General features: G+C 46.4%; 1 protein-coding gene across 12 annotated transcripts in view; it reads left to right on the forward strand.

Annotated features, from left to right (window-relative positions):
* The window catches only part of LOC135513243 (disks large homolog 1-like), a 324,054-nt gene that overhangs the window by 128,934 nt on the left and 168,504 nt on the right, over positions 1–26,616 (forward strand). Inside the window, exon 1 of one of the 12 annotated variants that reach the window (XM_064936083.1) lies at positions 3,394–3,682. The exons of the other annotated variants lie outside the window; for them this stretch is intronic. Within the exon in view, the coding sequence (XP_064792155.1) occupies positions 3,593–3,682 (90 nt within the window). The 5' untranslated portion in view covers positions 3,394–3,592. Of the gene's footprint in view, positions 1–3,393; positions 3,683–26,616 lie in introns of those variants that run through there. 12 annotated transcript variants of the gene reach the window in all.

Below are 26,616 nucleotides of genomic sequence, written 5' to 3' on the forward strand. Positions count from 1 at the left end.
TCTCTGACACGAGACCAACATTCTATCTCTGACACGAGACCAACATTCTATCTCTGACACGAGACCAACATTCTATCTCTGACCCGAGACCAACATTCTATCTCTGACACGAGACCAACATTCTATCTCTGACACGAGACCAACATTCTATCTCTGACACGAGACCAACATTCTATCTCTGACACGAGACCAACATTCTATCTCTGACACGAGACCAACATTCTATCTCTGACACACATCCAACAATATAAACAATAAGACATTTATTACCACATGATTTGCTCTAAATTCTAGCCGAGCATTTGATTTCCAACACTGATGGTTTGTCGGACCTCAGCAACAATGTTTCATTTTTTAAAATGTTATCTCACCCCTGTACAGAGAATGTTGTGCACGAACGAGACATCAACTTTTCTGACCCTGGTGAAATCATACAACAATATTATTGTCATGGATTTATCCAACAAAATGTCAATAGAAAACAGATGAAAATGGAGGGTTTGCTGCCCTTTCAGCTGTAGAGTGAAAAGACATTAGCCAGCCTGCAAAGCAAACCATTTTGCTCAGCATTAGCAACCAATGTTTTTTCACAGATGAAAAAATGTAGGCTTTTTGCCCTCAGCTGTGTGGAGGAAATGTAACTTACCAATATAACATACCGAACAAATTACAGGGAAATGTTACTTATCAATATAACATACAGAACAAATTACAGGGAAATGTAACTTACCAATATAACATACAGAACACATTACAGGCATCACAAACATATGTGAATTAAGTGATAGTGCAGCTTTTGTGATTGGACAGTGAGCATTCCCGGCGTTGTTCTTGACCCTGTTTCACCGTGTTTCTGGGGCCAACCCCGTAAAGTCGCCGTTACCCCTGCTCCGGAGCAGGACCAGCTAGCCCTGGGTTAAGGTTGGTGCTAGCCCACTAGAATGTGTAAGTGTGAATACTATGTTAGCCCCGGGATAAAATCTCTTATCCCAGGGCTGAGGTGCAGTGTGGACACATCTAGAGAAAGTTCACACAGGCAGCCTAATTCAGATATGTTTTTTCACTAATTGGTCTTTTGACCAATCACATCAGATCTTTTTGAGAGCTTATCTGATTGGTCAAAAGAGCAATTTGTGAGAAAAACATACATCTGAATTGGGTTGCCTGGGTGAATGAAGCCTTAGTGATCGCAGGCCAGTACCTCTCTGTGTCATTAAGCTAATGTACTATATTAGGGTAGACTATGAGAAGTGCCAACTTCTGCCCTCTGAGAGAGACATGGAGGGACGGAAGTGAAGGAGTGATTGGCTGGTCGGAGACTCAACCTGCTGTGGTGGAGCTCTGCGTGTTCTCTAAAGTTGCTGGCTATAGTGGAGGGGCTCTCTAGTATGACTTAGTAGAGGGGCTCTCTAGTATGACTTAGTGGAGGGGCTCTCTAGTATGACTTAGTGGAGGGGCTCTCTAGTATGACTTAGTGGAGGGGCTCTCTAGTATGACTTAGTGGAGGGCCTCTCTAGTATGACTTAGTGGAGGGGCTCTCTAGTATGACTTAGTGGAGGGGCTCTCTAGTATGACTTAGTGGAGGGGCTCTCTAGTATGACTTAGTGGAGGGGCTCTCTAGTATGACTTAGTGGAGGGGCTCTCTAGTATGACTTAGTGGAGGGGCTCTCTAGTATGACTTAGTGGAGGGGCTCTCTAGTATGACTTAGTGGAGGGGCTCTCTAGTATGACTTAGTGGAGGGGCTCTCTAGTATGACTTAGTGGAGTGGAGGGGCTCTCTAGTATGACTTAGTGGAGTGGAGGGGCTCTCTAGTATGACTTAGTGGAGTGGAGGGGCTCTCTAGTATGACTTAGTGGAGTGGAGGGGCTTTCTAGTATGACTTAGTGGAGGGGCTCTCTAGTATGACTTAGTGGAGGGGCTCTCTAGTATGACTTAGTGGAGGGGCTCTCTAGTATGACTTAGTGGAGTGGAGGGGCTCTCTAGTATGACTTAGTGGAGTGGAGGGGCTCTCTAGTATGACTTAGTGGAGTGGAGGAGCTCTCTAGTATGACTTAGTGGAGTGGAGGGGCTTTCTAGTATGACTTAGTGGAGGGGCTCTCTAGTATGACTTAGTGGAGGGCCTCTCTAGTATGACTTAGTGGAGGGGCTCTCTAGTATGACTTAGTGGAGGGGCTCTCTAGTATGACTTAGTGGAGTGGAGGGGCTCTCTAGTATGACTTAGTGGAGTGGAGAGGCTCTCTAGTATGACTTAGTGGAGGGGCTCTCTAGTATGACTTAGTGGAGGGGCTTTCTAGTATGACTTAGTGGAGTGGAGAGGCTCTCTAGTATGACTTAGTGGAGTGGAGGGGCTCTCTAGTATGACTTAGTGGAGTGGAGGGGCTTTCTAGTATGACTTAGTGGAGTGGAGGGGCTCTCTAGTATGACTTAGTGGAGTGGAGGGGCTCTCTAGTATGACTTAGTGGAGTGGAGGGGCTCTCTAGTATGACTTAGTGGAGGGGCTCTAGTATGACTTAGTGGAGGGGCTCTCTAGTATGACTTAGTGGAGTGGCTTTCTAGTATGACTTAGTGGAGTGGAGGGGCTCTCTAGTATGACTTAGTGGAGTGGAGAGGCCCTCTAGTATGACTTAGTGGAGGGGCTCTTTAGTATGACTTAGTGGAGGGGCTTTCTAGTATGACTTAGTGGAGTGGAGAGGCTCTCTAGTATGACTTAGTGGAGTGGAGGGGCTCTCTAGTATGACTTAGTGGAGTGGAGGGGCTCTAGTATGACTTAGTGGAGGGGCTCTAGTATGACTTAGTGGAGGGGCTCTAGTATGACTTAGTGGAGGGGCTCTCTAGTATGACTTACTGGAGGGGCTCTCTAGTATGACTTAGTGGAGGGGCTCTAGTATGACTTAGTGGAGGGGCTCTCTAGTATGACTTAGCGGAAGGGCTCTCTAGCATGGCTTAGTAGAGGGGCTCTCCTGCCGAGAGAGGAGGGGAGGGGGGACAGAATGTGGGGATGGGGAAGGGGAAGAGTGAGACAACGGTGAGAAATGATCCACCTCCGCCTTCCCCTCTCCCCTCCCCTTCTCTCTCTCTCTCTCTCTCTCTCTCTCTCTCTCTCTCTCTCTCTCTCTCTCTCTCTCTCTCTCTCTCTCTCTCTCTAAGTGAATGATTCAGCAGACGGAAATGTAGAGTCCTCTAAACCTGCTGTCTCTCTCCCATGCCAACCACTCGTCTCTCATCACTGTCCCTTAGCGTCCTGTGTGTGTGTGTGTGTGTGTGTGTGTGTGTGTGTGCCGCTGGAAGCAGACAGAGCAGCGGTTCCTTATCTCGTACCCGCCACACACACACACACACACACACACACACACACACACACACACACACACACACACACACACACACACACTCCGGGCTTGTGGCTCAGCGTTCTGCTTGGCGGTGACATGCTGGCTGTGTTGTGCGACGCAGGGGGACAAGTTAGCATCTCCTGAGCTCTGCTCCTCGACAGACCCCTTTCAGGTCCCCACAGACAGACCCACGATCAGGAGGTGTGTGTGTGTGTGTGTGTGTGTGTGTGTGTTAGCGCGAGCCGTACCAGAGGCGGACATGTTGGCCTCAGTGTGGTACGCCAAAAAGATAGGCTGGCGCCTAATCAAGACCATGAGGAGAACCAAGGGACTGCAGCAGACCTTACTGGTAGGTAGGGGGGATGTATCTACTGTCATTAATTGTAGGTAGGTGTCATAGGGTCTGGCATTGACTGATACTGTAAGCTGATGAACTCTCCACTGCTCTCTCACTCTATGCAGTGAACATTTCCAGACCAGATTTCTGTCTGTGTTTTCAACCACTGTGAATGAGAACTAACAACTGTGTAGTTGATTTTTAGGTTGTTTGTAGGATTGGTTTATTGTTTTATATATGACGCTAGGTTTGTTGATTTGTTTTGTATGGAGTTGATTTGGAGACATTGATCAGGGTTTGTTGATTTGTTTTGTATGGAGTTGATTTGGAGACATTGATCAGGGTTGTTGATTTGTTTTGTATGGAGTTGATTTGGAGACATTGATCAGGGTTGTTGATTTGTTTTGTATGGAGTTGATTTGGAGACATTGATCAGGGTTTGTTGATTTGTTTTGTATGGAGTTGATTTGGAGACATTGATCAGGGTTGTTGATTTGTTTTGTATGGAGTTGATTTGGAGACATTGATCAGGGTTTGTTGATTTGTTTTGTATGGAGTTGATTTGGAGACATTGATCAGGGTTGTTGATTTGTTTTGTATGGAGTTGATTTGGAGACATTGATCAGGGTTGTTGATTTGTTTTGTATGGAGTTGATTTGGAGACATTGATCAGGGTTTGTTGATTTGTTTTGTATGGAGTTGATTTGGAGACATTGATCAGGGTTGTTGAGTGTTTATGTGGGGCTGTTTTAGAAAGCCTGTTTTCTGGTGTTGTATTCTTACAGGAATGACAATCAGATTTGTTTTGGCGTCATGACGATGCATCGTTTTAGCTCCCTTTACTGCTCTCACCTCCGACAACAGGAACTCTCTGTTGTTCTAACAGCACACACCTACATTAAATCCCAGGAGAAGCACTACACTCTGACTTTACACACACATCCCACTCCTTCCTCAGTAACACACTGCTCCCACAGCACAGAGATCTCAGCCTACTCCTTACCGTGGGTGTGATGCCGCTGGACAGACAGACCGACCAGTGCTGTGCTGCAATGCTACGTGAGCTGAGCTGCAGTAAGTTAGTAAGCAAATTGCCCTCTGAGTGACTTAGAGCAGAACGAGAGACAAATGAACCCTTTTCAGTGTCCCCGTCTGTCTCTGTCCGCCCGTTACGCTGTGCGTCTCTGAGAGATGCGTGGTGATGGTAATTAACCAGTAGGAGCAGCAGCAGGAAGAGGGGCTTGAATGGAGATGGATTGTGCTCCTGTGCTTCGGTGGTTGTGCCAACGATGATGTCATGTTTCAAATGGTGATTTATTAGACGTGAGGCAGATGTCATTGAGCCACGTCACTTCATCTGTTACGTTTTACTCAATTTATGTGTCTGCGTTGATTGGATGGAGTGGTGCTTTGGTTATTTTAGCCAAAATGTAGGTTCAGTTTATTGGAGTCGGTTTGTCCTGTCTTGAGTACAACAGTCTTTACAGTATATTATTATCCAGTATATTTACTGTATTAAGGCTTTACATTACAGTATATTTTTAGTATATTTACTGTATTAAGGCTTTACATTACAGTATATTATTAGTATATTTACTGTATTAAGGCTTTACAGTATATTATTATCCAGTATATTTACTGTATTAAGACTTTACATTACAGTATATTATTAGTATATTTACTGTATTAAGGCTTTACATTATATTTTTAGTATATTTACTGTATTAAGGCTTTACATTACAGTGTATTATTAGTATATTTACTGTATTAAGGCTTTACAGTATATTATCCAGTATATTTACTGTATTAAGGCTTTACAGTATATTATTAGTATATTTACTGTATTAAGGCTTTACAGTATATTATTAGTATATTTACTGTATTAAGGCTTTACAGTATATTTGAAATAAATAAATTAGGCCCTAATACATGGATTTCGCATGACTGGGCAGGGGCACAGCCATCGATGGGCCTCAGAGGGCGTAGGCACACCCATTTGGGAGCCAAACAGGCCCAGCCAATCAGAATGAGTTTTTCCCAACAAAAGGGCTTTATTCCAGACAGAAATACTCCTTTCTTTTTTTTATTTTTTTATTTTTATTTTTACCCCTTTTTCTCCCCAATTTCGTGGTTTCCAATTGTTGTAGTAGCTACTATCTTGTCTCATCGCTACAACTCCCGTACATGCTCGGGAGAGACGAAGGTTGAAAGTCATGCGTCCTCCGAAACACAACCCAACCAAGCCGCACTGCTTCTTAACACAGCGCGCATCCAACCCAGAAGCACCAATGTGCTGGAGGAAACACCATGCACCTGGCAACCTTGGTTAGCGCGCACTACGCCCGTCCCGCTACAGGAGTCGCTGGTGCGCGATGAGACAAGGACATCCCTACTGACCAAGCCCTCCCTAACCCGGACGACGCTAGGCCAATTATGCGTCGCCCCACGGACCGGCCGGTTACAACAGAGCCTGGGCGCGAACCCAGAGTCTCTGATGGCACAGCCATCAGTGGCCCTTAACCACTGCGCCACCCAGGAGGCCCCGAGAAATACTCCTTTCAACAGCTGTTCTCAGATGATCCCGCAGGTGAATAAGCCTGATGTGCAGATCCTGGGCTGGTGTGGTTACGTGTGTTCTGTGGTTATGGAGGTCCTGGGCTGGTGTAGAGGTCCTGGGCTGGTGTAGAGGTCCTGGGCTGGCGTGGTTACATGTGGTCTGTGGTTGTGGAGGTCCTGGGCTGGTGTGGAGGTCCTGGGCTGGTGTAGAGGTCCTGGGCTGGTGTGGAGGTCCTGGGCTGGTGTGGAGGTCCTGGGCTGGCGTGGTTACATGTGGTCTGTGGTTGTGGAGGTCCTGGGCTGGCGTGGTTACATGTGGTCTGTGGTTGTGGAGGTCCTGGGCTGGCGTGGAGGTCCTGGGCTGGTGTGGTTACACGTGGTCTCCGGTTGTGAGGCCAGTTGGACGTACTAACAAATTCTCTAAAATGATGTTGGAGGCGGATTATGGTAGAGAAATGAAGATTTCATTCTCTGGCAACAGCCTTGGTGGACATTCCTGTAACCAGTATGCCAATTGCACGCCCCCTTGACATTTGAGACATCTGTGGCACTGTGTTGTGTGAAAAAACTGCACATTTTAGAGTGGTATTTTATTGTCCCCAGCACAAGGTGTACCTGTGTAATGATCATGCTGTTTAATCAGCTTCTTGATGTGCCACACCTGTCATGTGGATGGATTATCTTGGCAAAGGAGGAATGCTCACTAACAGGGATGTAAACACATTTGTGCACAACATTTGAGAACATTTCTGGGATCTTTTATTTCAGCACATGAAACATACGATCAAAACTTTACATGTTGTGTTTCTATTTTTGTTTCTGTGTTAACATGCTAGCCTATTCAAATCAAAATCAAATCAAATTTATTAATATAGCCCTTCGTACATCAGCTGATATCTCAAAGTGCTGTACCGAAACCCAGCCTAAAACCCCAAACAGCAAGCAATCCAGGTGTAGAAGCACGGTGGCTAGGAAAAACTGCCTAGGAAGAAACCTAAAGAGGAACCAGGCTATGTGGGGTGGCCAGTCCTCTTCTGGCTGTGCCGGGTGGAGATTGTAACAGAACATGGCCAAGATGTTCAAATGTTCATAAATGACCAGCATGGTCAAATAATAATAATCACAGGCAGAACAGTTGAATCTGGAGCAGCAGCACGGCCAGGTGGACTGGGGACAGCAAGAAGTCATCATGTCAGGTAGTCCTGAGGCATGGTCCTAGGGCTCAGGTCCTCCGAGAGAGAGAAAGAAAGAGAGAATTAGAGAGAGCATACTTAAATTCACACAGGACACCGGATAGGACAGGAGAAGTACTCCAGATATAACAAACTGACCCTAGCCGACACATAAACTACTGCAGCATAAATACTGGAGGCTGAGACAGGAGGGGTCAGGAGACACTGTGGCTCCATCCGAGGACACCCACGGACAGGGCCAAACAGGAAGGATATAACCCCACCCACTTTGCCAAAGCACATCCCCCACACCACTAGAGGGATATCTTCAGCCACCAACTTACCATCCTGAGACAAGGCCGAGTATAGCCCACAAAGATCTCCGCCACAACCGTGCCACGTTATGACTGACTTGTGATCAAAAAATATTGAGTCCTTGATACTAAAACAATGCATACCGAATGGAGGCAGCAAACGATCTACCAAGCCAGCTGTGATTTACAACCTGATCTCAATACTTTTGATACATATTTGTGCATATGGAACATTTCTGGGGTCTTTTATTCCAGATCATGAAACTTCGACACTTTACATGTCGAGTTTATATTTTTGTTCGGTGTATTTTAGCACCCCAGCTATATTATCAGTGAATATGTGGGCTCCAGAGTGGTGCAGTGGTCTAAGTGCAAGAGGCGTCACTATAGTACCTGGTTAGAATCCAGGCTATATCACATCCGGACGTGATTGGCAGTCCCATAGGGTGGCACACAATTGGCCCAGCCTCGTCCGGGTTTGACCGGAGTAGGCCGTCATTGTAAAGAAGAATTTGTTCTTATTAACGGACCTGCCTGGTTAAATAAAGGTGAAGTAAAAACAGGTTCAGATGTAGAGGTTTGTTTTATTTGTCTTGTTTTCACGGTTTCACCGCGAAAAGCTACAGATTTACGGTGGGAATAACTTCGGCATAAGCTCATTTGGGTTAGTGTTGAGCCATGTGAGCTAAGGTTTACTTCTCACTATGTTAGACATTCGTCCCCGTTGTTCCACTGTTAGACAGAGGTGGTATCGGCTGTTCCACTGTTAGACAGAGGTGGTATCGGCTGTTCCACTGTTAGACAGTGGTGGTATCGGCTGTTCCACTGTTGGACAGAGGTGGTATCGGCTGTTCCACTATTAGACAGAGGTGGTATCGGCTGTTCCACTGTTGGACAGAGGTGGTATCGGCTGTTCCACTGTTAGACAGAGGTGGTATCGGCTGTTCCACTGTTAGACAGAGGTGGTATCGGCTGTTCCACTATTAGACAGAGGTGGTATCGGCTGTTCCACTGTTAGACAGAGGTGGTATCGGCTGTTCCACTGTTAGACAGAGGTGGTATCGGCTGTTCCACTGTTAGACAGAGGTGGTATCGGCTGTTCCACTGTTAGACAGAGGTGGTATCGGCTGTTCCACTGTTGGACAGAGGTGGTATCGGCTGTTCCACTGTTGGACAGAGGTGGTATCGGCTGTTCCACTGTTAGACAGAGGTGGTATCGGCTGTTCCACTGTTGGACAGAGGTGGTATCGGCTGTTCCACTGTTAGACAGAGGTGGTATCGGCTGTTCCACTGTTGGACAGAGGTGGTATCGGCTGTTCCACTGTTAGACAGAGGTGGTATCGGCTGTTCCACTGTTGGACAGAGGTGGTATCGGCTGTTCCACTGTTGGACAGAGGTGGTATCGGCTGTTCCACTGTTAGACAGAGGTGGTATCGGCTGTTCCACTGTTGGACAGAGGTGGTATCGGCTGTTACTGTGCTGATCCACTGTTACAGATACTTTCATTGTTAAACCCTTCAGATTAGCTGAAGTATCAATATTGTAAATGAATGGAGATATACTCCGTCCAGTGAAAGTGTGTGTATCAGTGTATATATGTATGTTGTTATCAGGGTCAGAGAATGACAGCCTTTCTCTGTTCCAGTCCAGCTGCACTCTGATCCTCTTGGCTTTCCGTCTCACTTTAGAGGAGAATGATTGCCAGGTGTGTTTTTGTATTTACCAACACAACACTGGTATTGCCCACATTCTACCATAGAAAGCACCTTTCATCCTGGAGACAGACTGAGATAAATCCAACAATCCAGTCTCCGACCTCAACGTCCCAGCAATGTGTCCGTCAGTTAAAGCCTTCTGATCCCGGAACAAAATGACAGTTATGGGTTGTCAGGAAGCTGTTGCGTCGAACAGGCTCTCACACTGGTCAGATCGTCAGACCGGGTGAGATGTGGGGGATGCAGTGTTGAGGTCCAGGTTACTGAACCTGCATCTTTTTCCAGACTCCCAACTTCAGGTTGCCCAGGTGTTTGGCCACGTCTACCGGCGCTCCTGAGACTCTCTCTGGATCTGGCAGTGTGCACTTGGCTCTTCCAACGGTGGTCTTGTAGTTCTGTAGACATTTGATGTTTTCAGGTCCTTCTCTGCGGCACTGAATTGTGTGTGAAAGGGATGTGTTGATATCTCTTTATTCGTCACCTCAATATTTTTCTTCATCTGATTGTCGTGCTCCTCTTCCTCCCTTAGAGAAGTTATTTTGGTTGCCTCTTCATCTCGCAGAAACTGGTGAATCATCTCAAACTCCTCCTTAATCTGCTTTTCTGTGATCTGGGCCTGGCTCTTAATGTGCTCTGCTGTGTTCTTTGGTCTGGGCCTGGCTCTTAATGTGCTCTGCTGTTTTCTGTGGTCTGGGCCTGGCTCTTAATGTGCTCTGCTGTTTTCTGTTGTCTGGGCCTGGCTCTTAATGTGCTCTGCTGTTTTCTGTGGTCTGGGCCTGGCTCTTAATGTGCTCTGCTGTGTTCTGTGGTCTGGGCCTGGCTCTTAATGTGCTCTGCTGTTTTCTGTGGTCTGGCTTTTTAATGTGCTCTGCTGTTTTCTCACACGTTACTTTAATTGCAATAAAGATCATCAGCTTCTCCCGTAAGGGTTTCAGTGTGGTCTTGAGTGCAGATTCATCTATGGGACAGAACTTGTGGTTTGTGTGCTTTCTGGAAGTCTGACACACGAAACAAACATGCTTTTTAATCCTCCAGACAGTAGAGCTTGAGATTCTCTCCTTGCAGACTGCAGAGTAGCTCAGACACTCTCTGATTCCTTCTCTCCTGTGAGAAGGCTTCACACATGCTCTTTAAACCCAGCTGACACGGAGGCCCGTGTCTTGATGATCTTCTCCTGCAAACGGGACATTCCCAAGTTTATTTTCCCTTCCAATAGTCGTGCAGACAGGCATTACAGAAGATATGGCTACATGACAAGAGGACAAGAGGTTCTTGAAGATGTCACAGCACACAGGACAGGAGAGCATCTCCTCTGGGAGAAACTGGAAGCCATTTTCCCTATGTCACTCTCCTATTTGGCTACCCGAGGTTATATAAGATCACACTGTACCATAGTCTCCAACGTTCCAAAGATGCATCACCTGCACTTCCACCTGAACAGGTGACTGTCGTACTTCCTGCACTCCTGACAGGTAGAGGGGCGGAGCTTTAGGAAACTATGAATCCGAAATCTTCTGTGATTTCAGTGAGAACGATAAAATGTCAGCAACAGAGGGAGGCGACAGTATGGCCTAGGCATTCATGATAAACGTGTTACTTAGTAGGAGACGAGGAAAGAATGATAAAGCAACCTAAACAAGTATTTGAAATGCATTGCCGTTTGAGTGCTGAAGGTGGCTAGTAAAACTGTAACTGCCGCCGACATTTAAAGGCAGACATGTGTAAGCCTGCCTGTCATGGCCCTTTTCGGATATTTACCACATCTTCAAGTGTTATTCAATGGGATGTGCTGGTGGTCATTAACCTCCAGTCTGAGCGAAGTTCAATGTGAACTTTATGGGGAATCTCTATTAGAATGTGAGATATTGAGTTCCTAACACAGATTAGGATGGAAACTCATTAACCCAATGCCATCCTAAAGTGTGTGTGTGTGTGTGTGTGTGTGTGTGTGTGTGTGTGTGTGTGTGTGTGTGTGTGTGTGTGTGTGTGTGTGTGTGTGTGTGTGTGTGGACAGAGGGGACAGAAACAAATAACCAGATACTGAATGCTTAATGACTATCCCAGCCCTAAACTCAGGCCATCCTCCCCTTAATGACTAGCCCTGCCCTAAACTCAGGCCACCCTCCCCTTAATGACTAGCCCAGCCCTAAACTCCGGAATTCTCCCCTTAATGACTATCCCAGCCCTAAACTCAGGCCATCCTCCCCTCCCCTTAATGACTAGCCCAGCCCTAAACTCAGGACACCCTCCCCTTAATGACTAGCCCAGCCCTAAACTCAGGCCACCCTCCCCTTAATGACTAGCCCAGCCCTAAACTCAGGCCATCCTCCCCTCCCCTTAATGACTAGCCCAGCCCTAAACTCAGGCCACCCTCCCCTTAATGACTAGCCCTGCCCTAAACTCAGGCCATCCTCCCCTTAATGACTATCCCAGCCCTAAACTCAGGCCATCCTCCCCTCCCCTTAATGACTAGCCCAGCCCTAAACTCAGGCCATCCTCCCCTCCCCTTAATGACTAGCCCAGCCCTAAACTCAGGCCATCCTCCCCTCCCCTTAATGACTAGCCCAGCCCTAAACTCAGGCCATCCTCCCCTTAATGACTAGCCCAGCCCTAAACTCAGGCCATCCTCCCCTCCCCTTAATGACTAGCCCAGCCCTAAACTCAGGCCATCCTCCCCTCCCCTTAATGACTAGCCCAGCCCTAAACTCAGGCCATCCTCCCCTCCCCTTAATGACTAGCCCAGCCCTAAACTCAGGCCATCCTCCCTCCCCTTAATGACTAGCCCTGCCCTAAACTCAGGCCATCCTCCCCTTAATGACTAGCCCAGCCCTAAACTCAGGCCATCCTCCCCTCCCCTTAATGACTAGCCCAGCCCTAAACTCAGGCCATCCTCCCCTCCCCTTAATGACTAGCCCAGCCCTAAACTCAGGCCATCCTCCCCTCCCCTTAATGACTAGCCCAGCCCTAAACTCAGGCCATCCTCCCCTTAATGACTAGCCCAGCCCTAAACTCAGGCCATCCTCCCCTCCCCTTAATGACTAGCCCAGCCCTAAACTCAGGCCATCCTCCCCTCCCCTTAATGACTAGCCCAGCCCTAAACTCAGGCCATCCTCCCCTCCCCTTAATGACTAGCCCAGCCCTAAACTCAGGCCATCCTCCCCTCCCCTTAATGACTAGCCCAGCCCTAAACTCAGGCCACCCTCCCCTCCCCTTAATGACTAGCCCAGCCCTAAACTCAGGCCACCCTCCCCTCCCCTTAATGACTAGCCCAGCCCTAAACTCAGGCCACCCTCCCCTCCCCTTAATGACTAGCCCAGCCCTAAACTCAGGCCATCCTCCCCTCCCCTTAATGACTAGCCCAGCCCTAAACTCAGGCCACCCTCCCCTCCCCTTAATGACTAGCCCAGCCCTAAACTCAGGCCACCCTCCCCTCCCCTTAATGACTAGCCCAGCCCTAAACTCAGGCCATCCTCCCCTCCCCTTAATGACTAGCCCTGCCCTAAACTCAGGCCATCCTCCCCTTAATGACTAGCCCAGCCCTAAACTCAGGCCATCCTCCCCTCCCCTTAATGACTAGCCCAGCCCTAAACTCAGGCCATCCTCCCCTTAATGACTAGCCCAGCCCTAAACTCAGGCCATCCACCCCTCCCGTCGCTGGTCTTTTGAACTGTGATTACAGCCATTAGGGTGCGTCAAAAGGACACTTCCGTGATCTACAGTGTCCGGGTAAAGTGGACCATTAAGAACCCATTGGTCTGTAGACTTTAGAGGAGACTGTTCACCAGGCAGGCTGCAATGGCAGTGCTGGGTTACATGCAACAGGAGAGTGGAAGGGTCAAGGGTCATCCTACAGGTGCACTGTACCGGACTGGAGTACAGATGTCTCTTGTTGGTATTTCCTACGAGCCTGGCCCAAATGTATCCTAAAGCTACGTGTTAAGAGTGAAAACATGTTCATTTATTTATGATGGTACCGTCTTGGTAGTGCAGATACAATGTAGTTATACAGTTTACCTGGGATACTTACACCGTGACGACACTGGTCATTCATTTGAAACGTCATTTGGGTAGCTTCCTTATTATTATTCTGTATCTGCAACATGGATCAGCTCAAAAACGTTGGAAAATGTACATGCTAGTTCTACAACTCAAGTGATAATATCATGGAATGTTCATTTGAGTAGGGAGGGTACTGTAGTTTGTTGATTTGAGTAGGGAGGGTACTGTAGTTTGTTGATTTGAGTAGGGAGGGTACTGTAGTTTGTTAATTTGAGTAGGGAGGGTACTGTAGTTTGTTGATTTGAGTAGGGAGGGTACTGTAGTTTGTTAATTTGAGTAGGGAGGGTACTGTAGTTTGTTAATTTGAGTAGGGAGGGTACTGTAGTTTGTTAATTTGAGTAGGGAGGGTATTGTAGTTTGTTAATTTGAGAGGGAGGGTACTGTAGTTTGTTAATTTGAGAAGGAGGGTACTGTAGTTTGTTATTTTGAGAAGGAGGGTACTGTAGTTTGTTAATTTGAGAAAGAGGGTACTGTAGTTTGTTATTTTGAGAAGGAGGGTACTGTAGTTTGTTAATTTGAGTACGGAGGGTACTGTAGTTTTATTTTGAGTAGGGGGAGGGTACTGTAGTTTGTTAATTTGAGTAGGGGGAGGGTACTGTAGTTTGTTAATTTGAGTAGGGAGGGTACTGTAGTTTGTTAATTTGAGTAGGGGAGGGTACTGTAGTTTGTTAATTTGAGTAGGGAGGGTACTGTAGTTTGTTAATTTGAGTAGGGAGGGTACTGTAGTTTGTTAATTTGAGTAGGGAGGGTACTGTAGTTTGTTAATTTGAGTAGGGAGGGTACTGTAGTTTGTTAATTTGAGTAGGGAGGGTACTGTAGTTTGTTAATTTGAGTAGGGGGGGTACTGTAGTTTGTTAATTTGAGTAGGGGGAGGGTACTGTAGTTTGTTAATTTGAGTAGGGAGGGTACTGTAGTTTGTTAATTTGAGTAGGGAGGGTACTGTAGTTTGTTAATTTGAGTAGGGAGGGTACTGTAGTTTGTTAATTTGAGTAGGGAGGGTACTGTAGTTTGTTAATTTGAGTAGGGAGGGTATTGTAGTTTGTTAATTTGAGAGGGAGGGTACTGTAGTTTGTTAATTTGAGAAGGAGGGTACTGTAGTTTGTTATTTTGAGAAGGAGGGTACTGTAGTTTGTTAATTTGAGAAAGAGGGTACTGTAGTTTGTTATTTTGAGAAGGAGGGTACTGTAGTTTGTTAATTTGAGTACGGAGGGTACTGTAGTTTTATTTTGAGTAGGGGGAGGGTACTGTAGTTTGTTAATTTGAGTAGGGGGAGGGTACTGTAGTTTGTTAATTTGAGTAGGGAGGGTACTGTAGTTTGTTAATTTGAGTAGGGAGGGTACTGTAGTTTGTTAATTTGAGTAGGGAGGGTACTGTAGTTTGTTAATTTGAGTAGGGAGGGTACTGTAGTTTGTTAATTTGAGTAGGGAGGGTACTGTAGTTTGTTAATTTGAGTACGGAGGGTACTGTAGTTTGTTAATTTGAGTAGGGGGAGGGTACTGTAGTTTGTTAATTTGAGTAGGGAGGGTACTGTAGTTTGTTAATTTGAGTAGGGAGGGTACTGTAGTTTGTTAATTTGAGTAGGGAGGGTACTGTAGTTTGTTAATTTGAGAAGGAGGGTACTGTAGTTTGTTATTTTGAGAAGGAGGGTACTGTAGTTTGTTAATTTGAGAAAGAGGGTACTGTAGTTTGTTATTTTGAGAAGGGGGGTACTGTAGTTTGTTAATTTGAGTACGGAGGGTACTGTAGTTTTATTTTGAGTAGGGGGAGGGTACTGTAGTTTGTTAATTTGAGTAGGGGGAGGGTACTGTAGTTTGTTAATTTGAGTAGGGAGGGTACTGTAGTTTGTTAATTTGAGTAGGGAGGGTACTGTAGTTTGTTAATTTGAGTAGGGAGGGTACTGTAGTTTGTTAATTTGAGTAGGGAGGGTACTGTAGTTTGTTAATTTGAGTAGGGAGGGTACTGTAGTTTGTTAATTTGAGTAGGGAGGGTACTGTAGTTTGTTAATTTGAGTACGGAGGGTACTGTAGTTTGTTAATTTGAGTAGGGGGAGGGTACTGTAGTTTGTTAATTTGAGTAGGGAGGGTACTGTAGTTTGTTAATTTGAGTAGGGAGGGTACTGTAGTTTGTTAATTTGAGTAGGGAGGGTACTGTAGTTTGTTAATTTGAGTAGGGAGGGTACTGTAGTTTGTTAATTTGAGTAGGGAGGGTACTGTAGTTTGTTAATTTGAGTAGGGAGGGTACTGTAGTTTGGTAATTTGAGTAGGGAGGGTACTGTAGTTTGGTAATTTGAGTAGGGAGGGTACTGTAGTTTGTTAATTTGAGTAGGGGGAGGGTACTGTAGTTTGTTAATTTGAGTAGGGGGAGGGTACTGTAGTTTGTTAATTTGATTAGGGAGGGTACTGTAGTTTGTTATTTTGAGTAAGGAGGGTACTGTAGTTTGTTGAACTCTGCATATACAGCTCATTTGGAAAGTATTCCCCTTGACCTCTTCATGTTGTTACGTTACAGCCTTGTTCTAAAATGTATTCCATTGTTTTTCACCCTCATCAATCTACACACTACCCCATAATGACATCACACTACCCCATAATGACATCACACTACCCCATAATGACATCACACTACACCATAATGACATCACAATACCCCATAATGACATCACACTACCCCATAATGACATCACACTACCCCATAATGACATCACACTACCCCATAATGACATCACACTACGACGCAAAAACAGGTTTTTATGTTTTATACATTGATAAAAACTGAAACATCACATTTACTCAGTACTTTATTGAAGCACCTTTGGCAGTGATTACAGCGTTGAGTTTTCTTGGGTATGACGCTACAAGCTTGGCACACCTGTATTTGGGGAGTTTCTCCCATTCTTCTCTGCAGATCCTCTCAAGCTCTGTCAGGTTGGATGGGGAGCGTTGTCCTGTTGGAAGGTGAACCTTCGCCCCAGTCTGAGGTCCTGAGCCCTCTGGAGAAGGTTTTCATCAAGGATATTTCTGTACTTTGCTTCGTTCATCTTTCCCTCGATCCTGACTAGTCTCTCAGTCCCTGCTCTAAAAAACATCCCCACAATATGATGCTGCCAGCACCATGTTTCACTGTAGGGATGGTGCCAGTTTTCCTCCAGACGTAACGCTTGCAATTCAGGCCAAAGAGTTCAATCTTGGTTTCATCAGACCAGAGAATCTTGTTTCTCATGGTCTGAGAGTCCTTTATGTGCCTTTTGGCAAACTATTGAGGAGTGGCTTCTGTCTGCCCACTCTACCATAAAGGCCTGATTGGTGGAGTGCTGCAGGGATGGTTGTCCTTCTGGAAGGTTCTCCCAACTCCACAGAGGAACTCTGGAGCTCTGTAAGAGTGACCGTTGGGTTCTTGGCCATCTCCCTGACCAAGGCCCTTCTCCCCCGATTGCTCAGTTTTCTGGGCAGCCAGCTCTAGGAAGAGTCTTGGTGGTTCCAAACTTCCTCCATTTAAGAATGATTGAGGCCACTGTGTTCTTGGGGAGCTTCAATGCTGCAGATTTGTTTGGGTACCCTTCCCCAGATGGACTGTCAACTGTGGGACCTTATATAGACAGGTGTGTGCCTTTCCAAATCATGTCCAATCAATTGAATTTACCACAGGTGGACTCCAATCAAGTTGTAGAAACATCTCAAGGATGATCAATGAAACAGGATGCACCTGAGCTCAATTTCTGGTCTCATAGCAAATTAGACTGAATACTTATGTAAATAAGGTATCAGATTTATTAATTTTTTAATACATTTGCACACATTTCTAAAAAAACGGTTTCCACTTTGTCATTATGGGGTATTGTGATGTCATTATGGGCTATTGTGATGTCATTATGGGCTATTGTGATGTCATTATGGGCTATTGTGATGTCATTATGGGGTATTGTGTGTAGTTTGAGGGGCGTTTTTTTATTGAATCCATTTTAGAATGAGGCTGTAACGTAACAAAATGTGGAAAAGGTCTAGGTGTCTGAATACTTTCCCAATGCACTGTGTCTCTGTCAGTGTTTCCAGGGGAGAGCTGAGAGAAATACTTTTAACTCTGTGGAACACACTCAGGGGTCCGCAGCACCACTCTCATCAAATATACATGTCCCGGGTACTTTTTTTAATTGGCAATGCATTATTGAGCTGCTCCTACATGTATAAGGTCACGTTGGACTGAGGATGAGGATGCAGACAGAGGTTTGACAGCCGCGCTGTCTGCCTGAGTACACTGGAAGTGATCAAGCAGGTACAGGAAAGGCTAACAGCTTGTATGAGTGTGTCATTCACATGTGTTCGGTTCTTGGCATAGATGGGCAGGTGGTGTTTGGATATCTCATTTACTGTGGGGTGGGGTGTGTGGGTGGGTGAGTGTGTGTGTGTGGGTGAGTTCATGGGTGGATGGAGTTTGTGGGTGTAGTTCGTGGGTGGGTGGGGTGAGTGAGTGGGTGGGTGTGGATGGGTGGGGTGAGTGGGTGGGTGTGTGTGTGGAGTTTGTGGGTGGGTGGAGTGGGTGGGTGAGTGAGTGGAGTGGGTGAGTGGGTGGGTGGAGTGGAGTGAGTGGGTGAGTGTGGGTGGAGTGGGTGGGTGGAGTGAGTGGGTGGAGTGGAGTGGTGTGGGTGGAGTGGAGTGGGTGAGGGTGGGTGGGTGGGTGGAGTGGTGTGGGTGGATGAGTGGAGTGAGTGGGTGGGTGAGTGGGTGTAGTTTGTGGGTGGCTGGGGTGAGTGGGTGTAGTTTGTGGGTGGGTGGGGTGAGTGGGTGGGGTGAGTGGGTGTAGTTTGTGGGTGGGTGGGGTGAGTGGGTGGGGTGAGTGGGTGGGGTGAGTGGGTGGGTGAGTGGGTGTAGTTTGTGGGTGGGTGGGGTGAGTGGGTGGGGTGAGTGGGTGGGGTGAGTGGGTGTAGTTTGTGGGTGGGTGGGGTGAGTGGGTGGGGTGGGTGGGTGAGTGGGTGGGTGGGTGGGTGTAGTTTGTGGGTGGGTGGGGTGGGTGGGTGGGTGAGTGGGTGGGGGGGTGTGTGGGTGTGAAAGGTCTCAGGAAGAGCCTCCTGTAACATAGTGAGACACCTGGATGGAACTTACCTACCTGTAGCTGTGGTTATTCATGGGTTACGTTGTAGGAGAACATCAGCTCGTTAAATTACTAACGCATCTCCTTGCAGCAGTGATGGAACCAACTGTTTTTCTATATCATGGCAGAAGCATCAATTGTGCTGAATACTTGTGCATAAAATCACCATAATCTAAGCGCATACCAACAAGTATTATTTATACTCCTTGAAAATGTCCCTGCCATTTCCCCAGCTAACCACAGCACTATACACAGTAGTAAAATATGATTTTACTCCCTGAAAATAAATGTCCCTGCCATTTCCCTAGCTGTAGTGCTACCTAGAGGTAGATGCTATTTCTGTCTCCTAGCTACAGTGAGGCTGATCCTATCTGACTGTAGGTGCCTGTGGACCCAGACACCACAGTGATGATATGTGGACCCTGACACCACAGTGATGATATGTGGACCCAGACACCACAGTGATGATATGTGGACCCAGACACCACAGTGATGATATGTGGACACACACCACAGTGATGATATGTGGACACAGACCACAGTGATGTTATGTGGACACAGACACCACAGTGATGATATGTGGACACAGACACCACAGTGATGATATGTGGACACAGACACCACAGTGATGATATGTGGATCCAGACACCACAGTGATGATATGTGGACACAGACACCACAGTGATGATATGTGGACACAGACACCACAGTGATGATATGTGGACACAGACACCACAGTGATGATATGAGGACCCAGACACCACAGTGATGTTATGTGGACCCAGACACCACAGTGAGGATATGTGGACCCAGACACCACAGTGAGGATATGTGGACACAGACACCACAGTGATGATATGTGGACGAGGAGTCCTGTCATTTCTCTCTGTCTCTGGAGAATATCTTTGTAGTTGTAGGAGCAGCGAGGGAGGGAGGAGCTTGGTTGACGGGGTTGCAGTTCTATTTGATGTGAAAGCTGTTGCCATGGTGCCGGTCCCCACAGAGTAGGAGCAGGAGCTGTGACAATGGCTCCTTACCTCGTTGACACCTGTGACTCTGGCTCAGCTATAGGCTGGCTCTTGATGGAGGAGGAGGAGGAGGAGGATGAGGAGGAGGAGGATGCTCTACTATTTCAGTGTGAGAGGAAGATGAGGAGGAGGAGGAGACAAGAGAATCAACAGGCGTTCACACAGACCAGGATCCTGTTTTCCCCCCTCTGATGGACACAGGCTGTTGTTATTCCACTGTGGATCGGTGGCGGCGGTATGTGTAGGAGATCAGCGAGCTGTGCAGTGTCTGAAAACACCCGAGGAGGAGAACACACACACACACACACACACACAGTCAGCATCACGCAGCACCAGAAGCCGACGTTTACCCGACTGAACTGGCTAATTTGCTAATACTTCCTTCCTGGATTTTACACACTCATCTGGGAAGTGCATCTGCGGCGTCTCACACTCATCTTGTTCTCAAACGCTTTTGGGGAATTTTCTTATTGCTTTCTCCTCTGTCTGCTCCTTCTGGACCTGCGAGCACTTTTTAGAGAGAGGCTCTGAGTTTCAGTTTTATGTCGGCTGGCAGAGGCGTCAACAGCATCCATAATCATATGTGGTGACGAAAGGGTTTCTACGCCTGGACAATGGCTCTGGAGTGGCAGGACCAATCAGTAACACGTCTCTGTGGAAGCTTTCCTGTGGCCACAGAGGTTTCTGATGACTTTCAATAGAGTTCAACTCTTCTGGGACTGAGTGAGGGGGAGAAGGGTGGAGAGGAGGAGAGGACAGGAGTGGAAGAGAGGAGGAGGAAGACAACACCAGATCAGAGCTCAGGATGGATCTTCTCTCCATCTATATTTAATGTGAGTGTGGAGGTTTAGAGGGGGGGGGAGTCTCTGAGCTGTTCTCCTGTTAAGAATGTACTGTGATTGAGCCCTGATCATTTGACTGCACTTCACTGGAGGTCCACTAACAACCTGGAAGCAAGAGAGAGACAGAAAGAAACAGAGCTCCCTTCTTCTGATGTCTCCAAGACTCGTCAGGTAAACAAGCCCGTTTCCTGCCTTTCGACCCCCTCTCCGTTCTGTCGTTCTTGAAAGAGAAGAGAACAAGGAGAGAGAGAAGAGTCCCAGTGATCCAGAGAGACTACTGCTGGGGAGTTGCTGGCGGTGCCATCTGTCTCTCTTCGTCCTAACTGCCTTCCCAGCTGTTGACCATGTTGCGTCTGGTGTGTCCCCCTGGTTAGGGAACCAAGGATGCAGACGGGGCTGTCTGTCTTGTCTTCCATCTTAATGGACTTCCTTTTGGACTTTTGGACCCTCTTACTGCTCGACAGGATGCAGTGAGTAACTTAACCCGTGCCAGCACACCACTCCAAATCCTCCACCTTATATTCCTCTCCTCTGTGGCTGCCAGTTCACTCGCCCTGCAGGTCAACTGTTCTCTCGTTCCCCGGCCCTAAAGGAAGAGAAGAGGGGATAGTTATTTCTCTTCCCTCCTCTGGTCCCTTGCTGCTGAGATGAATTTCATCTTCGGCAACAACACACAGTTCCCACGAGGTGGGCGGAGCGGTGGAGGCGGGGGCCAAGGGCACGGGGGGCCCCAGAAACAGAAACAGGGGCCCAAGAGAGGCGCCTCAGAGGAACTGTCCTCGGGACATCATACGGGCTCACCTTCCTCCTCCTCCTCCTCTTCCTCCTCTCACTGGCAGCAGCTTATCACCTTCTTCTCGAAGAGAAACGCCTTTAGTGACTGCATCACAGCCGGAGCCACTCAGGTAATTCCAGATCACACGTCTGTAGTACCAACAGGTGTACTGTAAATGTGCTCACACTGCAGAGTTCCTGCTTTTATTGCCTGGTAATACTCTGTGTTTGTGGACAAGGCAAGGAACAATTCTGGATTGTTCAATTGTTTGGGCTTGATATTTCCCCGTGTAGACTGTAGCCTCTGATACTTGTGTGGCAAACAATGTTTCTATTTATATTCCTCAAGGTTACTATGGCAGCTACTGTTGCTCTAAGATGTCTCTAAGCGTGTAGGCAGAAGATGCAGAAGGTTCCCAGAAAGCTCAGCATTGAAAGTGTAAACTGAGATGCGTGTTTCCTCGGCCCCGTGGAGAGGTGCAGAGCTGTCCGCCAGTCTCCTGGCAGTGTAGAACCTGAAGTGTTTCCCTAGTCCCCTTGGCACCGAGCCACCTCCTAATACCTCTCTGGTGCATTAGATGTCCTGCTTTGCCGTGCTCCTCTAACGCATCAAGTCAATCATTTATTCCTGGACAAAGTTTAACTAACCTGGCTACTGTCCTCACATAGTGCTGTCTCAGTCATGTCTTCCTGTCTTGTCCACTGTTGGGAGTGGAGGAGAGGAGAGATCAGGCCTGGTTGGTTATTCTGCGTCTGGTGAGGCAGGAGGGCTCATGGTCACTACTGTACTGGAGGCTGATAATTATCATCCATTACATACTGATGGAACCATAACAGATGAAAGACGAGCACGATTAACCACAGCTTTAATTTGTCTTTTAATGTTTTGGCAAAACCCTCATGAAAATCTGTTGAGCAAATTGTTGGTGTAAAGATGCTTGTTCAAGAAGAGGCTCACTAGTGAGCTGAACTTGATCAGGACCATCCAGTCCTGTGTTGTAGTAAATCAACAGGGCCTGCTGTCTGTCTGTACCCTGATGTCCAGGGACTGCTGTCTGTCTGTACCCTGATGTCCAGGGACTGCTGTCTGTCTGTACCCTGATGTCCAGGGACTGCTCTCTGTGGGGTAGGCAGCTGGCGCCAGAAGCACTCAGTGCTCTATTGTTTTCTGAGTTATAAACTGTAATCAGATTGGACTGGGGCTAGAGCTTCTTCCCAAGGTGTTGTCCAGAGCACTTAGTGGAGGACTAATGGCCCATTACATCTGCTGCTGCACTGTGAGGTGCCATCACTTTTATATCAATTCATCCTGTCTTTTACTGAGGGAAGAAGAAGAAATAGAGAGGGATGGATGGAGACTTTTGAAAGATGGAAAAAAAGGGAAGGATATGGAGAAGGACTGATGGAGAAGGACTGATGGAGAAGGACGGATGGATGAAGAAGTCCGGATGGAGAAGTCCGGGCGGGTGGAGAAGTCCGGGCGGGTGGAGAAGTCCGGGCGGGTGGAGAAGTCCGGGCGGGTGGAGAAGTCCGGGCGGGTGGAGAAGTCCGGGCGGGCGGATGGAGATGGGCGGGCGGATGGAGATGGGCGGGCGGATGGAGATGGATGGATGGAGAAGAAAGGATGGGAGGAAGTATTTTCTGTAGTACTCACAACAACCACTTCATCTTTCTTTCATGAGCCTTTTTACCCACAAATACCCGAACATACAGTACGTTCTTACGCCAGGGCCTCCTGGTCATTAACCTCTAGCAATCCCTATCCGGGAGCGTAATCATAGCCTCAAGCTCATTAGCATAATGCAACGTTAACTATTCATGAAAATCGCAAATGAAATGAAAGAAATATATTCACTCACAAGCTTAGCCTTTTGTTAACAACACTGTCATCTCAGATTTTCAAAATATGCTTTTCAACCATCGCTACACAAGCATTTGTGTAAGAGGTATTGATAGCTAGCATAGCATTAGCCTAGCATTCAGCAGGCAACATTTTCACAAAAACAAGAAAATCATTCAAATAAAATCATTTACCTTTGAAGAACTTCGGATGTTTTCAATGAGGAGACTCAGTTAGATAGCAAATGTTCAGTTTTTCCCAAAATATTATTTGTGTAGGAGAAATCGCTCTGTTTTGTTCATCACGTTTTGCTAAGAAAAAAAAAACGAAAATTCAGTCATTACAACACCAAACTTTTTTCGAAATTAACTCTATAATATCGACAGAAACATGGCAAACGTTGCTTAGAATCAATCCTCAAGGTGTTTTACACATACCTATTTGATGATAAATAATTAGTGGCAGTTGTGTTTCTACTCTGAAGAAAATGGAAAAATGCACGCAGCTGGAGATTACGCAATAATTTCGACGGAGGACACCAAGCGGGCACCTGGTAGATGTAGTCTCTTATGGTCAATCTTCCAATGATATGCCTACAAATACGTCACAATGCTGCAGACACCTTGGGGAAACGACAAAGTGTAGGCTCATTCCTGGCGCATTCACAGCCATATAAGGAGACATTGGAACACAGCGCCTTCAGAATCTGGGCCATTTCCTGTTTGAAATTTCATCTTGGTTTCGCCTGTAGCATCAGTTCTATGGCACTCACAGATAATATCTTTGCAGTTTTGGAAACGTCAGAGTGTTTTCTTTCCAAAGCTGTCAAGCATCTTTTCGTGACAAAATATCTTGTTTAAAACGGGAATGTTTTTTTATCCAAAAATTAAGAGCGCCCCCTATATTGAAGTTAAGACACACCTTCTCTGGCGTACTCTAGGGTCTGAGTTCAAGACCCATTTAAGGTTCAGATCAGAAGGCTTTGGGTCCGTATAGCAAAGCAATAATTAAAGTCCTGAGAAATTGTTACAGATATGTTCAGTCGATTTTTAGGGGTGTAAGGGCTGAGTCCCGATACTTCCTGTAGATCTCATGTAAAGCCTCATACAGGAATATATCATGTACCTAGCTGTATGGGCACGCAGTAATGAATGAACCTGATGTATGTTAATTGTGTCAAACTCGAAACCTAGTTGATTCGTTGTAATTAGTCCATGTCTTCTGTTGTGGTCGGGTGTTCTAGAACTTTCTCGGGTAGCATGGATTGTTGTGTTGGAGGTTTATGTCTCTCTAGGAGTGGACTGGAGTGCTGTAATGGTAAGAAGCAGAGAGGTTTTGCTCTATGTCTCTGTAATAATTGATGAAGAGGTTAGTATCGCTGGGGAGGGAACTTATACACAAACTACAGAGCGTTTCTTAACAGACGATCGTGTAAAACGGAGGCAGGGGAACACAGGAGGACTGCTTTGGTGGATCCTTCACCAAACATGGAAGGGTCTTGAATATTAAGGATAAAGGGATCCTTGAATGTATGGGATATACTGTAGGGATCCTTGAATGTATGGGATATACTGTAGGGATCCTTGAATGTATGGGATATACTGTAGGGATCCTTGAATGTATGGGATATACTGTAGGGCACATATGTCAGAGTCAAGGCCCGCGGGCCACATCCGGCCCGCGAGAAGGTTTTTTACGGCCCCTGGGATGATCTTGATTTATTATTAGAACCGGCCCGCAGACCGCAGCAAGCCGGCAGCCCGCAGATCTTTTACACGCACCAATACTACATTTCCCACAATGCAACGGTGACGCACCGAGCAGTAGGCTGCTTCATTTCAATATTTATTGGCACAGCAGTCGTCAGCATCACAGTAAAATTAACTTTCAGATACCCATCAAAAATGGCAAAACGGAAGGTGGACACTGAGAACCGGGGGTTTCAAACAAGGTGGGAGTCGGAGTATATGTTCACGGAGGTAGCTGGAAAACCTGTGTGTCTTCTGTGTGGAGGTACTGAAAGAGTATAATCTGAGACGACATTATGAAACGAAACACGCGGACAAAAACAAGAATATGGACATGGAACAAAGGCTACAAAAGGCAGAGGAATTAAAACGAGGCCTCAAATCTCGACAGGCTCTGTTCAAAAAAGCCAAATCACAAGGCCAGGCTGCTGTCAAGGCCAGTTTTATTTTGGCAGAAGAGATCGCTAAATCAGCCCGGCCATTTACGGAGGGGATTTCATCAAAAACTGCATGATTAAAGTTTGTGACGAAGTTTGCCCAGAAAAAAGGCAACTCTTTTTAAATGTGAGTCTGAGCAGAAACACCATTGCCGAGAGAGTAGACCAGTTGTCCATCAATCTAAAAGAGCAGCTTGTGAAAAAGGGAAAAGATTTCATTGCATATTCCTTGGCTGTGGATGAGAGCACCGACATTTCTGACATTGCCCAGTTGTCAATTTTCATCCGCGGAGTGGACTCCAGCCTAAGCGTGACAGAGGAGTTTTTGGCTTTACGTCCTATGCATGGCACAACTACGGGGCATGATTTGTATGAAGAGGTGTCAAGATGTGTAAATGAGATGGAGCTGCCTTGGGAAAAACTCGTGGGTTTGACAACCGACGGAGCACCTGCGATGTGGGACACAGGAGCGGACTGGTGGCGAAGATACGGGAAAAGATGCAAGAGGAAAACGCAACAGGTGAGCTGACAGCTTATCATTGTATCATACACCAGGAAGCGTTGTGCGGTAAAGCCTTGAAAATTTAGCCCACTTTTGCTAAAATAGAAAATATAGGCTACTGATGGTGCCTTGAATACCGGTTTCTTTCATTTAATGTTCATGTTATGGGGATTTTTATATAAAGGAAATTTGTCTTTTGTGTCTGTTGAAAATTAAAGATTACTGACAGAGCCATAAGAAAATATTGCTTTATTTATCTGATCATATTGGAATATATTTGTTAGGTTTTCAGTAGGTTCAATTAGGTTCACTAGACTATATGCGTCATTTAAAAATTTTTCAATGAACATTCGAACAGTCCGGCCCTCGGCTTGTAGCTAAATTTTTTATTTGGCCCTCCGTCCATTTGACTTTGACACCCCTGCTGTAGGGATTCTGGAATGTATGGGATATACTGTAGGGATTCTGGAATGTATGAGATATACTGTAGGGATCCTTGAATGTATGGGATATACTGTAGGGATTCTGGAATGTATGGGATATACTGTAGGGATTCTGGAATGTATGGGATATACTGTAGGGATCCTTGAATGTATGGGATATACTGTAGGGATCCTTGAATGTATGGGATATACTGTAGGGATTCTGGAATGTATGGGATATACTGTAGGGATTCTGGAATGTATGGGATATACTGTAGGGATCCTTGAATGTATGGGATATACTGTAGGGATCCTTGAATGTATGGGATATACTGGGCCTTCTAAAATTGATTAAATAAAACATTTTCCTCATCAATCTATACACAATGCCCCATAATGACAAAGCAAAAACACATTTATTTTACATTTTTGCAAATGTATGTAAAAATATA

This window comes from Oncorhynchus masou, chromosome 24 (genome assembly GCF_036934945.1).
Source record: "Oncorhynchus masou masou isolate Uvic2021 chromosome 24, UVic_Omas_1.1, whole genome shotgun sequence".
Classification (NCBI taxonomy): domain Eukaryota; kingdom Metazoa; phylum Chordata; class Actinopteri; order Salmoniformes; family Salmonidae; genus Oncorhynchus; species Oncorhynchus masou.